The sequence below is a fragment of the Neoarius graeffei genome, chromosome 21 (assembly GCF_027579695.1).
Source record: "Neoarius graeffei isolate fNeoGra1 chromosome 21, fNeoGra1.pri, whole genome shotgun sequence".
In the NCBI taxonomy this organism is placed as follows: Eukaryota; Metazoa; Chordata; class Actinopteri; order Siluriformes; family Ariidae; genus Neoarius; species Neoarius graeffei.
In genome coordinates, this window is record NC_083589.1 from 42,622,299 (window position 1) to 42,641,608 (window position 19,310).

The 19,310-nt window shown below is 43.8% G+C and overlaps 1 protein-coding gene across 6 annotated transcripts in view; it reads right to left on the minus strand.

Annotated features, from left to right (window-relative positions):
• strip2 (striatin interacting protein 2) overlaps positions 1-11,473 on the minus strand; it is a 63,712-nt gene extending 52,239 nt beyond the window's left edge. For 2 of the 6 annotated variants that reach the window (XM_060903163.1, XM_060903160.1), the window contains exons 1-2: positions 11,380-11,473; positions 3,721-3,790 (exon numbers count right to left, since the gene is read on the minus strand). In XM_060903163.1, the coding sequence (XP_060759146.1) occupies positions 3,721-3,790; positions 11,380-11,403 (94 nt within the window). In that variant the 5' untranslated portion in view covers positions 11,404-11,473. Of the gene's footprint in view, positions 1-3,720; positions 3,791-4,296; positions 4,381-9,751; positions 9,764-11,273; positions 11,313-11,379 lie in introns of those variants that run through there. The other 4 variants (XM_060903158.1, XM_060903157.1, XM_060903161.1 and 1 more) reach the window with 3 other exon arrangements.
• Between the last annotated feature and the right edge of the window lie 7,837 nt (positions 11,474-19,310).

The window sequence follows — 19,310 nt, forward strand, 5'->3', positions numbered from 1 at the left end:
CATCCAGTATGCTCCGTCTCTACTGCAAGTCTGACCTGAATAATACCAGGATCAGACTACACAAATTCAGCCTGACAACGAAACGATTTTGTCGCGGCTGACAAGTTTCTAGCGTCACGCCCGAAATATGAACGCCGAGAATGACTGACAGATCTTGTAGCGTGGCATAATCGAAGAACAGCGATGTAGCATCTGGGACGTCCTTGATGAAAAATCTAGCATGTCAAATTTGTGTATTTTCTTGCCTAGTTTGACAACTCCTAGGACGTGTTCCTTGACAGCTAATTTCTAGACCTTCCTCCCCAATGACACACAAGGACATGAAAGATGATTATTTGGGGTAAAACTCAGTGTTGCCAGTCTCCTGACCAAGACACGGCAAGAATTTATGGCACTATGATTTCCTAATCTGCCATAGTGACCATCGTGAAAGACAAAAATATCATGTAGTCTGATCCTGACAAAGTGCTTAATGAAGATGAAAGAATGTTAGCCAGTAAGATCTCAAATCAATAAACCACCTATATACTAGAATAGGGTGTTATACTAGAACATTAGTTCATGTCACCAACAATCACAGTGGATTGAAACTGAGCTACATGCAAAATAATACAACAAGCAAAGATTCCGGTAACAAACTAAACTTGTTCCAAAAAAAAAAAAGTTCATGCTAATTTAGGCCCACTTTACACGGGGACGGTATAAAACAAAAACGCAAAAGTCCGTTTTCGTTCTCACTTTTTTCCGCGTCTACACGACTGTTTTCAAGGAGGAAATCTGCGTCTATACGGTGACGCATAAATGTCTCCGCTATGTCTGCACGCATGCGCAACGTCTTCCGTCTTGTCTGATCTGCACATCTGCGCCGCTGTTCTGTCAAGTTATCCTACCAAGCCTACTACGCATGCGCGAAATCCAGGAGGGTAGGAAAATTCAACAGTAGTTTTGTCCCACCGATCAGCTGGGCTGATAGAAAATCGGTGAGAATTTCACGCATTTGCCGATTTTTATGTTTTGTGCGTATTGGTCGAGTCTTTGGCCGAGTCAAATAATTTGTAATGACTTGTTTTGAATAATAAAACGGTCTGTATGAGAACTTGCTAGGATAACTTTACAGAACACCGGTCCGGCTGAGGTACTGTAGTGCTCGAGGGAGGAGCAGGAGCAAACCGAAACTCTTTTAATCTGCCTTTATTAAGTAACACTCACTCTTGTTTCGGTGAAGAAGAGAAAAGGCAGTGTCCATCTCAGCAAAATAAACCCGTTCGGCTGCTAGTTTTGTTTTCAGTCTCGGGTTTATGGTTTCACGAGCGGCTTGAATAGGCGGCGCGCGCGTGCGTGCGTGCGTGTAACTTGGCGACACCAAACTGAGGAGCTCCAGCTGGGCGGGTGAGCAGGAAAACACATCTTCTGCATTAAAACACAGAGCAGCTTGAAGGTCCGTTAGATCGATGTAATCAGACATGCTCTTACTTTTTTACTTACTTTCTTACTTCCCGGGCTGGCATGTACAGTATGACACATGTATGACGTAAACGCGTACCCGACGTGAGCAGATCCGAGCGGAGTTTCGCGTATTGGGTAGTTTAGACGGATACGCAACGGGGGCCGTTTTTAAACTTATCCACTTTGGAAGGCGTTTTCAATTTTATCCGTTTTTCAGCCTCGGAAACGCCGTCCTCGTGTAAACGAAAGGCACTTCTGATAAAATATTTAGTCGTTTTTACCCGACAGCGTCCTCGTGTAAACGGGCCCTTAATGATACAAGGAAACCGTCCACTGACAAACATGCTTGCTGGCTAGCATAATATGCAGTTGTGGTCAGAAGTTTACATAAAGTGACATGAATGTCATCTTGGATATGAAGGTCATGGCAATATTTGGGCTTTCAGTAATTTCTTTGAACTGTTCTTTTTCTGTGACAGAATGTACAGCATACATCTTTAATTAAAAAAAAAAAAAACCACTAGAATTTGATGTACAAGTTTTAATTTTCTTTGGGTTTTCTGAAATCAACACGGTCAAAATTATACATACAGGGTCAAAAATATACATACAGCACACCTAATATTTGGGTAAAATGTCTCTTCGCAAAATTCACCTTGACCAAACATTTTTGTTTACCATGAACAAGCTTCTGCCAGAATTCTGGTTGGATATTTCATGACTTCATGGTAAAATTGGTAGAGATCAATTAAATTTGTTTTTTTTTTCTTGGCATGGACTCGACTTATAAGCACGGTCCATATATTTTCAATAGGGTTGAAGCTAGGACTTGTTTTAAGCTTAAATATTAGCCTGCTTTTTCCTCCACAACCAGCTCTGATGCGTGTTTGGGTTGATTGTCCTGTTGTAACTCAAATCCCAAGTCATGTTCAAGTTTCTGATGGTTTAGGCTGAAGAATTCGGAGGTAGTCCTCCTTCTTCATTATTCCATCCACTTTGTGCAATGAACCAATTCCACTGGCAGCGAAACAGCCCCAGAGCATGATGATCCTACCACCACCACCAGCTGGTACAGTGTCCCTCTGTACATCGTGGTCATTGTGGCCAAACAACTCAGTCCTTGTCTCATCTGACCATACAGCTATCCTCCAGAGGGCTTTTTTCTTTATCCGTGTGGTCGGCTTCAAACCTTAGTTAAGCTTGAAGGTATCAATTTTGGAGCAAGGGGTTATTTTTTGGATAGCAGCCTCCGTCCACAGTGATGTAAAATTCACTGAACTGTAGACAGCGATCCATCAGCTTCCAGTTCATGGCAGGGCTGTGCCATGGTGGTTGCAAGGTTGTTCCTGACCATCCAAACCAATTTCCTTTCAGCTGAGGGTGGCAGTTTGGGTTTTCTTGAAGCAAAGTGGCTTGGCAAAGTGACTACACCTCACAGTAACTTGCATACAATTGTTTGAACTGATCTTGGAATTTTCAGTTGTTCAGAGATGGCTCCAAGAGACATTCCGGAGTTGTGTACATCTGCGATCCTCTTTCTCAGATCTGCACTGAGCTCCTTGGACTCTCTCATTGTATTGTGTGTTGGTCAAGCCAATGAGTGCTGTAAACAAACCCTTTTTATGAAGGCACAGAGAAGCTACCAGCTGTAGTCAATCATGATCACTAACAGGAAGTTAAGAGACCTTGGCCTTAGCAAGATAAAAAGACATTTTGGAAGTTTCAGTACCTCCGAATTAATAATCTAAGTGAGTGTATGTAAATTTTTGACCCTGTATGTATAATTTTGACCCTGTGTTGATTTCAAAAAACACAAAGAAAATTAAAACTTGTGCAAATTCTAGTGGGGTTTTTTTTCAGTTAAAGATGTATGCTGTACATTCTGTCACAGAAAAAGAACAGTTCAAAGAAATTACTGAAAGCCCAAATATTGCCATGACCTTCATATCCAAGATGACATTCATGTCACTTTATGTAAACTTCTGACCACAACTGTTTGTGGGGGGAAAATGCTAAAAAAAGTCGAGGTGAATGGAGTAAAATAGGCTTAATGGTTTTAATTGAATTCGGACACAATAAGTTAGCACTTCATCTAAAGTCAATTCGATTCTTTGTTGTAGACAAAATAACCACAAGGATTAGAGTCATGTGACACATTTAAAAGAGAACAAGCACAAAGTAAAGACTGGAAATCTTACAAGCTGTTATTTGCCATTTGTGATCTGATGTGTGTGCACGCGCGCACACGTGTGTGTGTGCACACGTGTCTCTCACCTGAGAGTTCTGCAGTCAGACCGTCTGCGTCCCCGTACTCAAACTCCAGATTAGGGGATTCCATGGAACCCTGAAGAAAAGAACGAAGCACACACTTGAGCGGTGAAAAGGAAACGCACACTGATCTACCTGGAGAGTTTACACTGAAACACACTCTTCAGGTTCTGCCACTATTTCCCCCCACTACTCTGCACAGGCTTTCTCCCAGCACTGTTTTTTTCTGTGTGATTATGCAAATAAGTGGATCTGTGTGTAGAGGAAGTTGCAGGAGGCATTTCTAAGGAAACTGGATGAAGTACACCGAAAAACACACTGCAAAACGATCTCTTGTCCAGAGAAAATATCTTTAAAATGGGTGAATTTATTCAATATTTCTTATAAGATTATTAGAACTCAAATAGATAACTGATCTTATTTTTAGATGCTTTTACTCATTTACATTTTCTCATTCTATTGACAGATCATTTTGTTTCTTTCTAGAATTAAATGCTTAAAATTTGCAACATTATCTGCCAATAGAATAAGAAAATTTGAAGCCTGAAATGAGTAAAAGCATCTAAAAGTAAGACAAATAACCTTAATTGGAGTTGAGATATCAGCGTTTTGCAGTGTAGTCCAGGTTTCAGGGATTGGATTAACCGCCATAATCTTATGCATACTGTCATGAGTCTCAGTCAGGAATTACATTTTGGGTTAGTGACAGTACACACACACACCCAGAGGGTAACCACATATTCACCACATGCTTCAAGAAGTCCAAGCTCCAAAGACTTAAACATGTATCCACATGCTTTTGATTCAATGTGCACAACAGCAAAATACGCATACTCTCTCCCTCACTCACACACACACACAGTATTAGTATTTCTGCAGCATGTTAAATGTTTTACAGGAAGATCTTTTCCATCAGCTGCATTTTCTTCACGTTGTCCATGTGCCATCAGACTCAACTAGCTGAGACTGAGATAGTAAAGACTATCAAAATCCCAAACAGCCTGACACCAACTGCGGCTTGATATATATCACCCTCCTTTTAAAATCGAGTGTCAATATCCACACACTAGAAATCCTTTACGATGCAGGTAGTAAGACAAAACACTGCATCACTGTTATGAAGTCCACCTGAGACTTGCTTCAACTTCAGAAGCTCTGCCCACCAACTTCCTGATACATATACACAGCCTTTTGTACACTTCACAAAAGTTTCTTTCATGCTACAAACTCAGGACTAGCTATACTTGGTTGCTTTGTTTTATGCGATTCACATTAGCAACATTCTGCTGTTGACATACTCATATTACCGCATGCTGGACTGCCACTCATCTCATCTCATTATCTCTAGCCGCTTTATCCTGTTCTACAGGGTCGCAGGCAAGCTGGAGCCTATCCCAGCTGACTACGGGTGAAAGGCAGGGTACACCCTGGACAAGTTGCCAGGTCATCACAGGGCTGACACAGACACAGACAACCATTCACACTCACGGTCAATTTAGAGTCACCAGTTAACCTAACCTGCATGTCTTTGGACTGTGGGGGAAACCGGAGCACCCGGAGGAAACCCACACGGACACGGGGAGAACATGCAAACTCCGCACAGAAAGGCCCTCGCCGGCCACGGGGCTCGAACCCGGACCTTCTTGCTGTGAGGCGACAGCACTAACCACTACACCACCGTGCCGCCCCGGACTGCCACTCATTAAACTAATCATTTTGCTTTGAGTATCTCTCTAGCTTCCAGAGATTTCTCCTCATTCTTTTTTTGCTGACTTTTGTAAGTTCTTTTTGTTGTTGCTTCATTGCAAATATCTTTCGAATGACTTGCGTCAGATGGTATCAGTGAATCAGCTGATTTTCACACAAACCCTCCTACCTAACAAGTTTGCCTGATACTGTACTAGGCTTTATCTTCTTTCCTGAACACACCCCCATGGCAGAAAACTTACTGATCTTAACAGCACGCTCATACCTGATGTTACTTCCATAAATGTTAAATAAACATCTGCTTACAAAAAAAAAAAACCTTCACCATATCACAGATTATGTTACATTCCACAGAAACAATAATGTGCTCAAATAAGCATATTAATATAAGCTTGTAGTTTGCTTCGCAGCAGAACGACCGTCAACGCTGCTGTTGTGACGATAGTTACACAGTATTGTTGAATACTGGATTCTGATTGGTCAATTACAGCATTATACGGTCTTATTTCTCCACTTCTCGTCAGGGTCATGCATTGCCCTGTCAGGGTTTATTTCACAATAATGAATCACCCCTTACTTAAGCAACACTTTCTGATCTCGAGATATTGCATTTCTGGAAATACCGGAAGGAAGTACATGAGGTACACCATATAACCAAAAGTATGTGGATGCTGGGCCATCACATCTATATGTGGTTCTTCAGAATATAGTGTAGAATCTGTATTAAGGCAGTGGGCATGTGCCATTCTTGACCGCCATGCAATGGAGTAGTCAGGAATCTCCTTCCCTCCACTAGCCTGGGGTGGTGCCTTGAGCAAGCACTAGGAACCTCTCGCTCCTCCTAGCCAGGGTTATGACCGAAGACTGGACTCGGCAGACTGTGCAGAGGAGACCACCACCTGGTGGTTCAACAGGCAGGAAGGCAGACCCAGCAAAGTGGTTGTGGAGCATGATCAGGGCACAGTGCAACATGTACAACACCGTTGGCCATCCACTGCATCCTGACCTAGCTCCAGCTGTCTTGATTCTGTCTTACCCCTGGACCCAGTTAGGTCAGGACGAAAGAGTGAGGCTGATGGCTGCGCAACTCGCCCTCACTCTAATCCAAGTCATGCTCAAGTCATGACTTCAAATTCAAGTCCTGTGGTGATGGGCAAGTGCGGAAACACTGGAAGCTGTAGTCGCAAGGCTGCACACAGGCGGCTCAGGGCGTGGGGTTGCTCTCTGCTAGAGCGAGGCAGCAGCAGAGTTCAGCAGCCCCCTGGGTGTCTGGGCAGCTCTGTTTGGAATTCGCTCTGCTCACCTCCATGGAGGAGGAGGCTCGAGGGGGTACTCCAGGTGGTGAGCGCACCACAGCTGGTGGGGATCCCACTCAGCAGTTGAGATGCAACAGAAGGATGGTGAGGGTGCTCAGCCTTGGCGCGTATGGGTTGACATGGGCGTACCTTCAAAGCCCAGATTGGCCTCAGTCACCTCTGGGCCCACAACCGCCACCCACCAAATTGAAGTCATGGTCATCTTTGACCCCGTAGGACAAACATCATGGCGTGGTTCTTCCCCAAACTATTGCCATAAAGATGGAAGCACACAATTGTATAGAACGTCTTTGTATGCTGTAGAATTACAATTTCCCTTCACTGGAACTAAGGAGTCCAAACCTGTTCCAGTACGACAATGCCCTTGTGTACAAAGCAAGCTCCATTAAAAAGACATTGCTTGCCAAGTTTGGTGTGGAAGAACTTATGTTCATACTCTTCAATTCAATTTGATTTGATTTTATTAGTGCATCACTTAACACTGGACATTGTCACAAAGCAGCTTTACAGAAATATATAAATTCTGGTTATAAATTTTCAATCTATAACTTTATCTCTAATGAGCAAGCCAGAGGTAACAGTAGCAAGTAAAAGCTCCCGGAGTAGTATATAGTGCATGAATAAGAACCCTTAAGAGAAACCAGACTCAAAAGGGAACCCATCTTCATCTGGGTGACAATGGATAGTGCAATTATAAAATCATTTCTCTTGTATAACTGTATACTATATAGTACTGGTACTCCAGCTGAGAAGCTGGAGCCAATCCCAAATTTGAGAGGCAGGGTACACCCTGGGCAGGTGGCCAATCCATCACAGGGCTAACACAGATCACATTCACTCTTGCACCTATGGGCAATTTAGAGTAGCCAGTTCACCAAACCCACATGTCTTTGGACTGTGGGAGGAAACCGGAGCACCTGGAGGAAACCCACAGAGGCACTGGGAGAACATGCAAACTCCACACACAGAAAGCCCCAGTCGGCCATGGGGTTCACACCCAGAACCTTCTAGTTATTAGGTGACGGTTCTAACCACTGTCCCGCCACGTCACGCAGCAGCAGAGTAATTTACGAATTCATTTTAGTTTTAACTTAAAGTCTACTGTACTGAACTGAAGTTATTAACTGTTTGATGAAGACTTGAGTGCAAACTGTTCTTAGAAATTGCAGTCATAAGGCTATCCAAGGAAGAACATCCACAGCCATTCTTATGATTTCTATGTACAGTGGTGCTTGAAAGTTTGTGAACCCTTTAGAATTTTCTATATTTCTGCTGAGATAGGCTCCAGCTTGCCCGTGACCCTGCACAGGATAAGCGGATATAGCAAATGGATGGAAAGTATGCATAAGTACATGCGCTGCCTTCTTGTACATCTCCCACCCAAATGTGGTTGGATGTTTGCAAAGCCGAAAGCAAAGGAGTACAAAGATATGCACGGACTTGCTTTTTGAGTTTTAACAGCACCACAATAAACACCTGAGCAACATGTTTTGCCAGGGATCGGAATGTGACATCTCTTCCCACCACACTGTTCCCAGCAGGCTGTGTTACGCACTCAACCACCCACGACTTATTTCTGAGAACAGGCGCATCCCAATTAAGGAAAAAAATGTGTATATTTGCAGAGCTACAAGATGAGGCCCTGAAGTCGGTGTAATACAGACCTATACAGAAACACACACACACAGCTACACACTTTTATAGTGAGTAGTGCTTATTTTGGTCTTCAGCAGCAGATGGCATTGAGAGCCAGAGACGAGAGCTCTGGCTGAGAGGCGCGAGGGAGAGCACGGTTTTCCTCGAACAGACATTTCCATAAGGATGCTCCCTGTGTGTCACTGCCAAACACACACTTATCAAGAGTATCCAATCCTTAAGACTAATCTGAGGGGCTACGGACAGATCAACAGCACTATGAGAATGTGAGATAAGCTACAGGTAAAATAGTATTATTAGCCCATAAAATAACAGCAATTGCAGAGAAATTAAAAGGAATTACACGCCAACACCATTTGTATGTGCAATGAACTTCCACAGGCTGTAACGGAGTCTAATCCAAAATCACAGCACTCAATCTTCTCTCAAAACAGCAGCTGAGAGTAATGCCAGAACAGCAGCATCAGCCTCTACGTTAAGAACAGCTCTACCAGCCCCCTACTTCATATTCCATAAATACCAAACATCAACAGCACAAATATACACATCAACAGCAGCACTGGCCTGGATCCAAGGGCTCAAAGATCCAAGTCCTTCTGCCATAATCCATCTTCTTTGACCTCTGAATGAAATGCAATCATTCCTATTTATAGGAGCCTGGGGATTGGTCTGTCCTTCAGCAGCAAGTCTAATGTAGTCATGGGGTTTGATGGGATGGAGGCATGCATGTGTTGTGTGTTTACATCCAAATTCCATCGCCACTGTATTAGAATGTCAAGCCTGAAGGGTCAAAAAGACTCTCTCATGCCTTTATAGCACTCATCTGACATGGTGGAGGGATAACTGCTCCCACTTTATCCTGCTCTGCATTTCAGTGGATCTAGAGTCTATCAGAAACATTGGATGTGAAGCAGGAATGCACCATACACACACTCACATCAAAAGGCAATTTAAAGATGCCATTCAACCTACCGGCATATTTGTGGGAAGTGAGAGGAATTCGGACAACCTGGAGGAAACCAACACGGAAACACGGAAAACATCAAACCTCACACAGAGAGTAACCCAAGCTCCGGACTGAACCAGCGACCCTGGAGCTGCGAGTCAGCAGCACTACAATGCCACCCAGGGTTATTATTATAATTCCCAGTCATTTTGGTCATGTATCTAACAGACAACTAATTTCAGACATTTTTAAAAATACATCCATCCATCCATTATCTGTAGCTGCTTATCCTGTTCTACAGGGTTGCATCTTTTATTTAAAAAAAAAAAAAAATATATATATATATATATATATATATATATATATATATATATATTTCATTATAGCATCGTGGCACAAAGCGCAGCATCACCTCCTCACAGTTCCTTGAGTTTTGATTCCTGTCTGTGTGGAGATTCACATGTTCTCCTCTAGCTTCTCCAGCCTCCCACAAAACATGTCCGGCAATGGACTGGTGCACCATCCGGGGTGTATTCCCACCTTACGCCAAGCGTTTCTGAGCTCCAGATCCACAGCAGCCCTGACCAGAATACTGAAGATGAATGAATCATAACCCTAATCATACTAGAAGAGAAGAAGAAGAAGCCACCCTTGTTATGATGCAACTGCTGTCTATATATTTTTAAACATATATATTTTATATTGGGGCGGCACGGTGGTGTAGTGGTTAGTGCTGTCGCCTCACAGCAAGAAGGTCCGGGTTCGAGCCCCGTGCCCGGCGAGGGCCTTTCTGTGCGGAGTTTGCATGTTCTCCCCGTGTCCGCGTGGGTTTCCTCCAGGTGCTCCGGTTTCCCCCACAGTCCAAAGACATGCAGGTTAGGTTAACTGGTGACTCTAAATTGACCGTAGGTGTGAATGTGAGTGTGAATGGTTGTCTGTGTCTATGTGTCAGCCCTGTGATGACCTGGCGACTTGTCCAGGGTGTACCCCGCCTTTCGCCCGTAGTCAGCTGGGATAGGCTCCAGCTTGCCTGCGACCCTGTAGAAGGATAAAGCGGCTAGAGATAATGAGATGAGATATATATTTTATATTGGGGCGGCACGGTGCTGTAGTGGTTAGTGCTGTCGCCTCACAGCAAGAAGGTCCGGGTTCGAGCCCCGTGCCCGGCGAGGGCCTTTCTGTGCGGAGTTTGCATGTTCTCCCCGTGTCCGCGTGGGTTTCCTCCAGGTGCTCCGGTTTCCCCCACAGTCCAAAGACATGCAGGTTAGGTTAACTGGTGACTCTAAATTGACCGTAGGTGTGAATGTGAGTGTGAATGGTTGTCTGTGTCTATGTGTCAGCCCTGTGATGACCTGGTGACTTGTCCAGGGTGTACCCCGCCTTTCGCCCGTAGTCAGCTGGGATAGGCTCCAGCTTGCCTGCGACCCTGTAGAACAGGATAAAGCGGCTACAGATAATGAGATGAGATGAGATGAGGCTTGACCTTCTAACAGAGTGAAGAAGGGGTTTAGATGCCAATACTATGATTCTGGTAAAGCGTTTATTGATGATAAATAAATAAATAAATAAATAAATAAAAATTCTGCATATATGCACCAATCCAAGTACACAGAGGTGCATTAGACCTAGGAGTGTATATGCTTATAATAAAGATATATACATATGTGATATTGATTTTCCGCAGTGGGGTTGGAGAGTGACAGTCTGAATGAGTCCCACAGGAGACTGCTGAAGTCCTGCAGTCCCACCATCAGCCATCTCAACTGGAAAACAGGAGATGATATTTATAGACACGTGGTGTCGCCAAAATAAGAAGTCGCAGTGCATCCGGTCTGGACCAAGGGCATTTAAAGCTGCCCCAGCAACAACCACCGACACGCGCGCGCACGCGCATATACACACACACACACACGCATGCATGCATGCATACATACACGCACGCGCAGGCGCTCCATGTCCTGACTCTGCGGACTCCTGATCCACTCGTGTGTGTATTAGTGCTGAATGTGTTGCTATAGAAGGTGTAAAACAGACCGGTACCTCCATGTCGTCCGACTGCTGCATGGCTGGTGTATATGTGTGTGTGTGTGTGTGTCTCCGGGTCTCCGCTGTCCGTCTCCTCCGCTCGCTGTCTGTCTGTCTGTCACATTGAGCGCGACGCTGCCGGGTTGCCAACTTCAGAATTCCGCGCCGCTCTGATTGGCTGCTGAGGCAGTGAAGGGGCGGGGATTTACATCCACCGGCCACATCCGGCGCTTATTATAGTCTCGCGCTGTACGGTTAAAGGACGGAGGAGGTTTTTGTTTGTTTGTTTAACACAGACTCGTTTAATGACCTTGTTAGCGTGCACGTTAAAAAAAAAAAGAAGATAGCAAAATTTAAATACTTTTAAAAGTATTTGGAGATCCTAATTTGCCTATTTCCGTTTCATTATGTGACGTCAAAAAACAAAAACGAATGTATTCCATGTCAAGAAGACACAATACAGGTTATATTTTCTCATCTCATCTCATTATCTGTAGCCGCTTTATCCTGTTCTACAGGGTCGCAGGCAAGCTGGAGCCTATCCCAGCTGACTACAGGCGAAAGGCGGGGTACACCCTGGACAAGTCACCAGGTCATCACAGGGCTGACACATAGACACAGACAACCATTCACACTCACATTCACACCTACGGTCAATTTAGAGTCACCAGTTAACCTAACCTGCATGTCTTTGGACTGTGGGGGAAACCGGAGCACCCGGAGGAAACCCACGCGGACACGGGGAGAACATGCAAACTCCACACAGAAAGGCCCTCGCTGGCCCCAGGGCTCGAACCCAGGACCTTCTTGCTGTGAGGCGACAGTGCTAACCACTACACCACCGTGCCGCCCGGTTATATTCTCTACTCGATAATATTAACTTCCAGGAGCAGGATAAAGATGGTACTTGAATTCTCAAATCTGATTGGTCAGAGGATCTCATCTCATTATCTCTAGCCGCTTTATCCTGTTCTACGGGTGAAAGGCGGGGTACACCCTGGACAAGTTGCCAGGTCATCACAGGGCTGACACATAGACACACAACCATTCACACTCACATTCACACCTATGGTCAATTTAGAGTCACCAGTTAACCTAACCTGCATGTCTTTGGACTGTGGAGGAAACCGGAGCACCCGGAGGAAACTCACGCGGACACGGGGAGAACATGCAAACTCCGCACAGAAAGGCCCTCATCGGCCACGGGGCTCGAACCCGGACCTTCTTGCTGTGAGGCGACAGCGCTAACCACTACACCACCGTGCCGCCTCTGACAGTAGTGCCAACTATAATTTAAATCACAGGTCTATACTTATTAATCTGTGGTTGGTAGAAGAGAGCAACTGGACTTGCTTGAAAAGTCTTGAAGACGTTTCGCCTCTCATCCAAAAGGCATCCTCAGTTCTGTCTCTGTTCAATGATGGTCCAGTTGCTCTCTTCTACCAACCACAGATTACTATGTACCTGGATGACTGAGTATCTTCACAGATATGTTTCTACGCACTTTGGGATGAGATCCCTTCGACTAGTACGGGAGTATGAGAGGACTTCCAGAAAACTGGCAGACATCTTAGCCAGAGAGGATCGTTCATTTTTGTCAACCTGGAACGACCATCACTGAACAGAGACAGAACTGAGGATGCCTTTCGGACGAGAGGCGAAACGTCTTCAAGACTTTTCAAGCAAGTCCAGTTGCTCTCTTCTACCAACCACAGATTACTATGTACCTGGATGACTGAGTATCTTCACAGATATGTCTATACTTATTAACGTCCATCCATCCATTATCTCTAACCGCTTGTCCTGTACAGGGTCGCAGGCAAGCTGGACCCTATCCTAGCTAAGAGGCGGGGTACACCCTGGACAAGTCGGCAGGTCATTACAGGGCTGGCACATAGAGACAAATAACCATTCATGCTCACGATCAATTTAGAGCCACCAGTTAGCCTAACCTGCATGTCTTTGGACTGTGAGGGAAACCGGAGGAAACCCACACAGACATGGGGAGAACATGCAAACTCCATACAGAAAGCTCCTTGTCAGCCACTGGGCTCAAACCCAGAACCTTCTTGCTGTGAGGCGACAGTGCTAACCACTACACCACTTTGCTGCTACTTATTAACGTGCTTTTTCAAAACCTGGAGTAACAAGTTATTCATGGGGTGCACGGTGATGCAGTGGCTAGCAAGAAGGTTATGGGTTCATACCTGGTTCGACTGGGGCCTTTCTGTATGGAGTTTCCATGTTCTACTCATTGGTTTCTTCCAGGTGCTCTGGTTTCCTCCCAGAGTCCAAAGGCATGCAGATTAGGCCAACTGGCCACTCTAAATTGCCCATAGGTATAAATATGAGTGTGAATGGCTGTTTGTCTCTCTGTGTTAGTCCTGGTGTCCAGGGTGTACCTCGATTGCCTCTTGGCCAAAGTCAACTGGTATTGGTTCCAGCTCACCCATGACCAATAATGGATAAGCAGCATAGAAAAGAAAAAACTCATTCACAGGGACTTTTATGGTCCGCATAATCTTAGTCTAATAGTAAACATATATATTTTTTTAAAAAGCCTATAAGAAAGAAATTGTAGCGATAATCATTGATACGGAGGTGCTTAGAGATGTTTATATAACATTTATGGAAGGAGTCACGAGTGTTAGTGTTTTGCAACGTTCAGTAAGTTTTCCACCATGACAGAGTCTTCAGGACAGAGGGCTGTGCTTTAATTACCGAACAAGTTAAGCAATTAACAAGAGAGAGAGAGAGAGAAAAAAAAAGTGTGTTTGGTGAGAGCATTATTGTGCGTGTCTGTTATAGTATAAGAGGTAACAGGAGCCAGCTTGTCTTGCGAATGTTCCACAATATTAAATGGACCTAAAACGGTTAATAAACATATTCATTAATTAAAAATTTGTAATCATTGACTAATTGCTATGGTGTAAGAGGAAGAAAACACTTCGGAATGTGCTGTTATAGGAAAATACTGAACTTTATGGTGATAAAATTAACTCTGTTTTACGTCAGCTGCATCACACCATTATTATTTTCCTATAACGACACCCTGTCATGGTTCATTTCTTAGTACTGTCAGGTATTCATGTCAGGGACAGGGATAAATAGTGTTCATTTAATAGCACACTTTTTACTTCGAATCTCCTGCCAATCAGGCTCAAAGTTCTTAAGCTAGCAGTAAATTAGTTAATTACTAATAAGTAATTAAGGTGAAAGATGATTCCATGGGCCTGAAGTAGACAGAAGTAAACCATTGGGTATATTGGTGCAGGTGGCCCAGTGCATTAGCTTTTCATTAGCTCAGCTTTGTTGATGACATCAGAGTTTGAAAAACATTGATTCAAGACCAGAGTTTGGCTCTGGTTCTGTATACACAGAGGTCAGCACACCTTAGTGACTTCCCTTCTTTAATACATGATTGTGATGCAATACAGGAGTGTGACATTTGAAGGGAAATGAGATCGCGTTTTGGTTACTTCACAGGAAGTGGTTGTCTTTGTCATATTTCATATGTTCTCAATTAGGTCTGCTTTGCATAATGACCTGAACAGAGCCTTTAAAAAAATCTTAAACAGGCTTATTTCAGGGTGGCACGGTGGTGTAGTGGTTAGCGCTGTCGCCTCACAGCAAGAAGGTCCGGGTTCAAGCCCCGTGGCTGGCGAGGGCCTTTCTGTGCGGAGTTTGCATGTTCTCCCCGTGTCCGCGTGGGTTTCCTCCGGGTGCTCCGGTTTCCCCCACAGTCCAAAGACATGCAGGTTAGGTTAACTGGTGACTCTAAATTGACCGTAGGTGTGAATGTGAGTGTGAATGGTTGTCTGTGTCTATGTGTCAGCCCTGTGATGACCTGGCGACTTGTCCAGGGTGTACCCCACCTCTCGCCTGTAGTCAGCTGGGATGGGCTCCAGCTTGCCTGCGACCCTGTAGAACAGGATAAAGCGGCTACAGATAATGAGATGAGATGAGGCTTATTTCATGTCAGTGGATCCTTTGAGCCCTGAAATGACAAGAAGATTGGCGTGAACAGTTAAGTAGCACCTCTGAGGCTATGGTTCTCTCCCAGAAATGAGTGGGATACTTTCTTCAGATGAGGGGTGAGACCTTTGCCTTGGCGGAGGAGTTTGTGTCTCTTTGGAATTTTATTTATGAAAGATGGAAAAAAAAATGTGGCACTGATAAACGGATTGGGTCAGCAGTAGTGTTACAGTCACTGTACCAGTCTTTGGTGGGGAAGCAGCAGTTCGATTTGTGGACAAAGCTCTCTGTTTCCTGGTAAATGTGTGCCCCTATTATCCTCACCTATGGTTGTGAGCTGTGAATAGTGACTGAAAGGATCAGGGTGCAAGTGCAGGTGGTGGAAATGAGCTTTCTCTGCAGGGTTGCTGGACTTAATCGCTGTGACAGGGTGAGGAGCTTAACAATCCAGGATAACCCAAGAGTAAAGCCAATATGAGAGGAGGTGCTTTGGGCACATTACAAGGACACCCCCTGGATAGCTCTTATACCACTCTATATGAGAGCTATATCAGAGACCCCATGGCAGTCCTGCTGGAGAGAGCATATACCAAGATGTCTTAGAAACATCTGGGGATCCCTGAGGAGGAGCTGGAATCTGTGGCTGCAATAGGTAATTCCTCCATCCACCTATTTTAGCACATCACTACAGTGATGTAGCTGCTCTGATGACTTCAGCCATCAAAGTGTCTAGGGAATATTACAGTAGTGGTTTCCTGTTGCCTTCTACTGGATTATTATAGAGGTTTTCTCCTCTCAACCATTCACACACACACACACACACACACACACACACCTATGGACAATTTAGAGCCACCAATTAGCCTAACCTGCATGTCTTTGGACTGTGGAAGAAACCTATGCAGACACGTGGAGAACATGCAAACTCCATACAGAAAGGCCCCCATCGGCCGCTGGGCTCGAACCCAGAACCTTCTTGCTGTGAGGTGACAGGGCTAATTTATAACGTGCAGTACTTTATAAGGTGACTCTCTCTGTGTAATACTTTTATAATGTGCAATACCTCAGGACTGTGCACCTTACACGCAGCACATGCACCTCAGGACTCTGCACCTTACACACAGCACATGCACCTCAGGACTGTGCACCTTACACACAGCACATGCACCTCAGGACTGTGCACCTTACACACAGCACATGCACCTCAGGACTGTGCACCTTACACACAGCACATGCACCTCAGGACTGTGCACCTTACACACAGCACATACACCTCAAGTCTGTGCACCTACCTTACCTTATCTTGCAATACTTCATAAATGTGTAATATTTTATTTTATAATGTGACTCTCTCGTGCAATAATTTATAATGTGACTCTCTGTGCAATACCTTATATGTGCAATGAGCAATACCTCACTCCATAATGTGTAACACAACACACACCTCAGGACTGTGCACCTTACCCCCCTTACACACTCCCCCCACCTTTTTTCCCCCCCTTCCTCTTTCTCTCTCTCTACACGCTGTTTGCACTGTTATTGGAGATGCTTTAATCTCATTGTACACGTGTATAGTGACAATAAAGGCATTCTAATCTATTCTAACCACTACATCACTGTGCCACTGGTAAGGCCTAATGAGTTGAATAAAGAAAGATCCAGAGTGCTTTCCACAGGGTTGGAGCAATTCTAGCATTTGTGTTAATCCAATTCATATAAAACATATAAAGCTTAAGACGAAGGGTTAGTTAGCGTGTACTACTTCTTAAGACATTTGTATGAAATTGAATGGAATTGAAACACATGCCCATCTCCCCCCACCCCCAAATCACAACAACCTTTACAGAAAAGTCACATGTGGCTTTACACACTACAATGGTATGTTTCTCACATCTTTTTTTCTCCAGATATAGTGGGCTTTCCACATGTGGTTATGCTTTTCTCACATGAACAATTCTTTTTCGCACACGGTCATATTATTCAATGTCATATGTTCGTATGCAATTTCAGGGCAGAACATGATGAAATGCACCTTCACGGTTTTCATGTGATCACATAACCCTGTAATCATATGTGTAATGTATACCATGAGGAAACAGTGGTAAGAAGGGAGACACCCACAGCGCCCACATTGGGTGTGTGTACACGTGGATAGCCAAGGGGTTCCCTTTTTATTTGAAGTAATAGATCATGTTTTAGTTACTTGGCATTCTACTGAGGTTTCGCCTCTTCAGCTTACATCATTTATATTTTGACAATGTCTCAGTGTTTGTAGTGCTCCTCTTTGCTAGCACTTACTGCAATCCTCATGTATAGTTGTAGCACTCTGATCTTTCTACAGTTTTGAGTTCTTTAAACCATTAGCTAAATTTCACTCAAGGAACTCTTTTAGAAATCATTAACCATCCAAAGAACCCATGAGGAACCTTCTCGTTCACACTTGCTTCTGGTCGTCTTTTGGCAAAAACCTGGTCTTGCAGCACTTTCCACTTTACACCTGGATTCTATTCCACCTCACTTCTAAATCACTTTCAATAAAAGCACCTGCCTAATGAACGGAATGGAAACGTAACGCAAATTTAGAGACATGAAAACATTTCAAATGCTTTGGCAAGCAGTGTTTGAGTGTGTAATTTTGAGTGATTGTGATGGTAAACTTCTTAATAGCTACTAATGTCTGAAATATCGGTTTTTGGACGTGATGAAGCTCTGGAACGATGTCTGCGATAGTGTCGGCACTGCTGATACTTGGAACATACTGAAAGTATATTTCAAAAATCAAACTGAACAAATTGGCTAAATACTTGTGTGGTTTCTTTCTGATAAAGCGATAGTTCATATCTTCTTACCCAGCTACCATTTCCTGTGTAAACATCCTGCTTGGGGCTTTTAGGGATGATGTGTTTGGTCAGCTTTATCACTAACCACCTACAGTGATGCATGCAACCATTACTACATTTGCCACCATGTGCTTATTCCTGATTAAACTGACTTTTTTTTATTATTGTAGGATTAAAAGGAATCTGGTGATGAAAACTGACCCTTTAAATGATGGGATCAGTACACAAAGATGTAGCCTTGATCAAACCCCTCATCCAGATTGATTAGATAACAGTACGACTGTCCATTCCTTGCTTCATTCTTCATCTCATCTTTTGTTCTGATTTTAGTTGGCGTACTTGTGCATAGGACAAGGCTTTCATCATGAGATACTACGGAGATTAGACCAGTGCGAGTGGCAATAGCTGCCGTTTCTGACCAATTACATGCATCGTTATTGTCCTGTAACCAAGCGGATGTATTTGACAAAGTGAGTTAACTCAATAAACTAGGGTTATTTCAATAAACCTGGCAAATTTCTGTCAAATTTGGTTCCATGAAGAAACTTGGTTACTATGGAAACATAAGCTGATATTTGCCTGATCAATTCCATTACGTGATGTCATGTTCCATCAGACTGAAACAGCCTCAGATATAGAAAACCATATAATTACATTATAGTAGATGTAAACAGGCACCCTCACTTGTGTGTCTCACTTTTAAAAAATGAATTACAAAAAAAAAAAAAACAGGAAAAGATGTTCAACAACAAAATTGGAAACTCCTGTCCTGAAGACTTTGATGTAGCAGAATAGTTAAGACATTACTTTGTTACACAGTGCTGATTCTGGAGACTCCTTCCAAAGAATTTAAAACGTCTTACAGAATCCTTCACCATACCTCTAGCTGTCAACTCCAAAAATGGGGAAAGAAAAAAAAAAAAAAAAAAGTGAGAAAGCCAGGGTCCAGGGGCTACAGGCCCCGGCCAAGTCCAGGGCGAATCCCTGGTGGGGAGTCTAAGGAGGGGTCTAAACTGTGCATAGTAGTAAAAGTGCATGTGTTTGCAATTTATTGCAGCATAGTTTGGGGTTTATTTTGCCCTTTATTAAATTAAAGAGTAAATAAATAATGACAAAAAATTGTCTGAACAC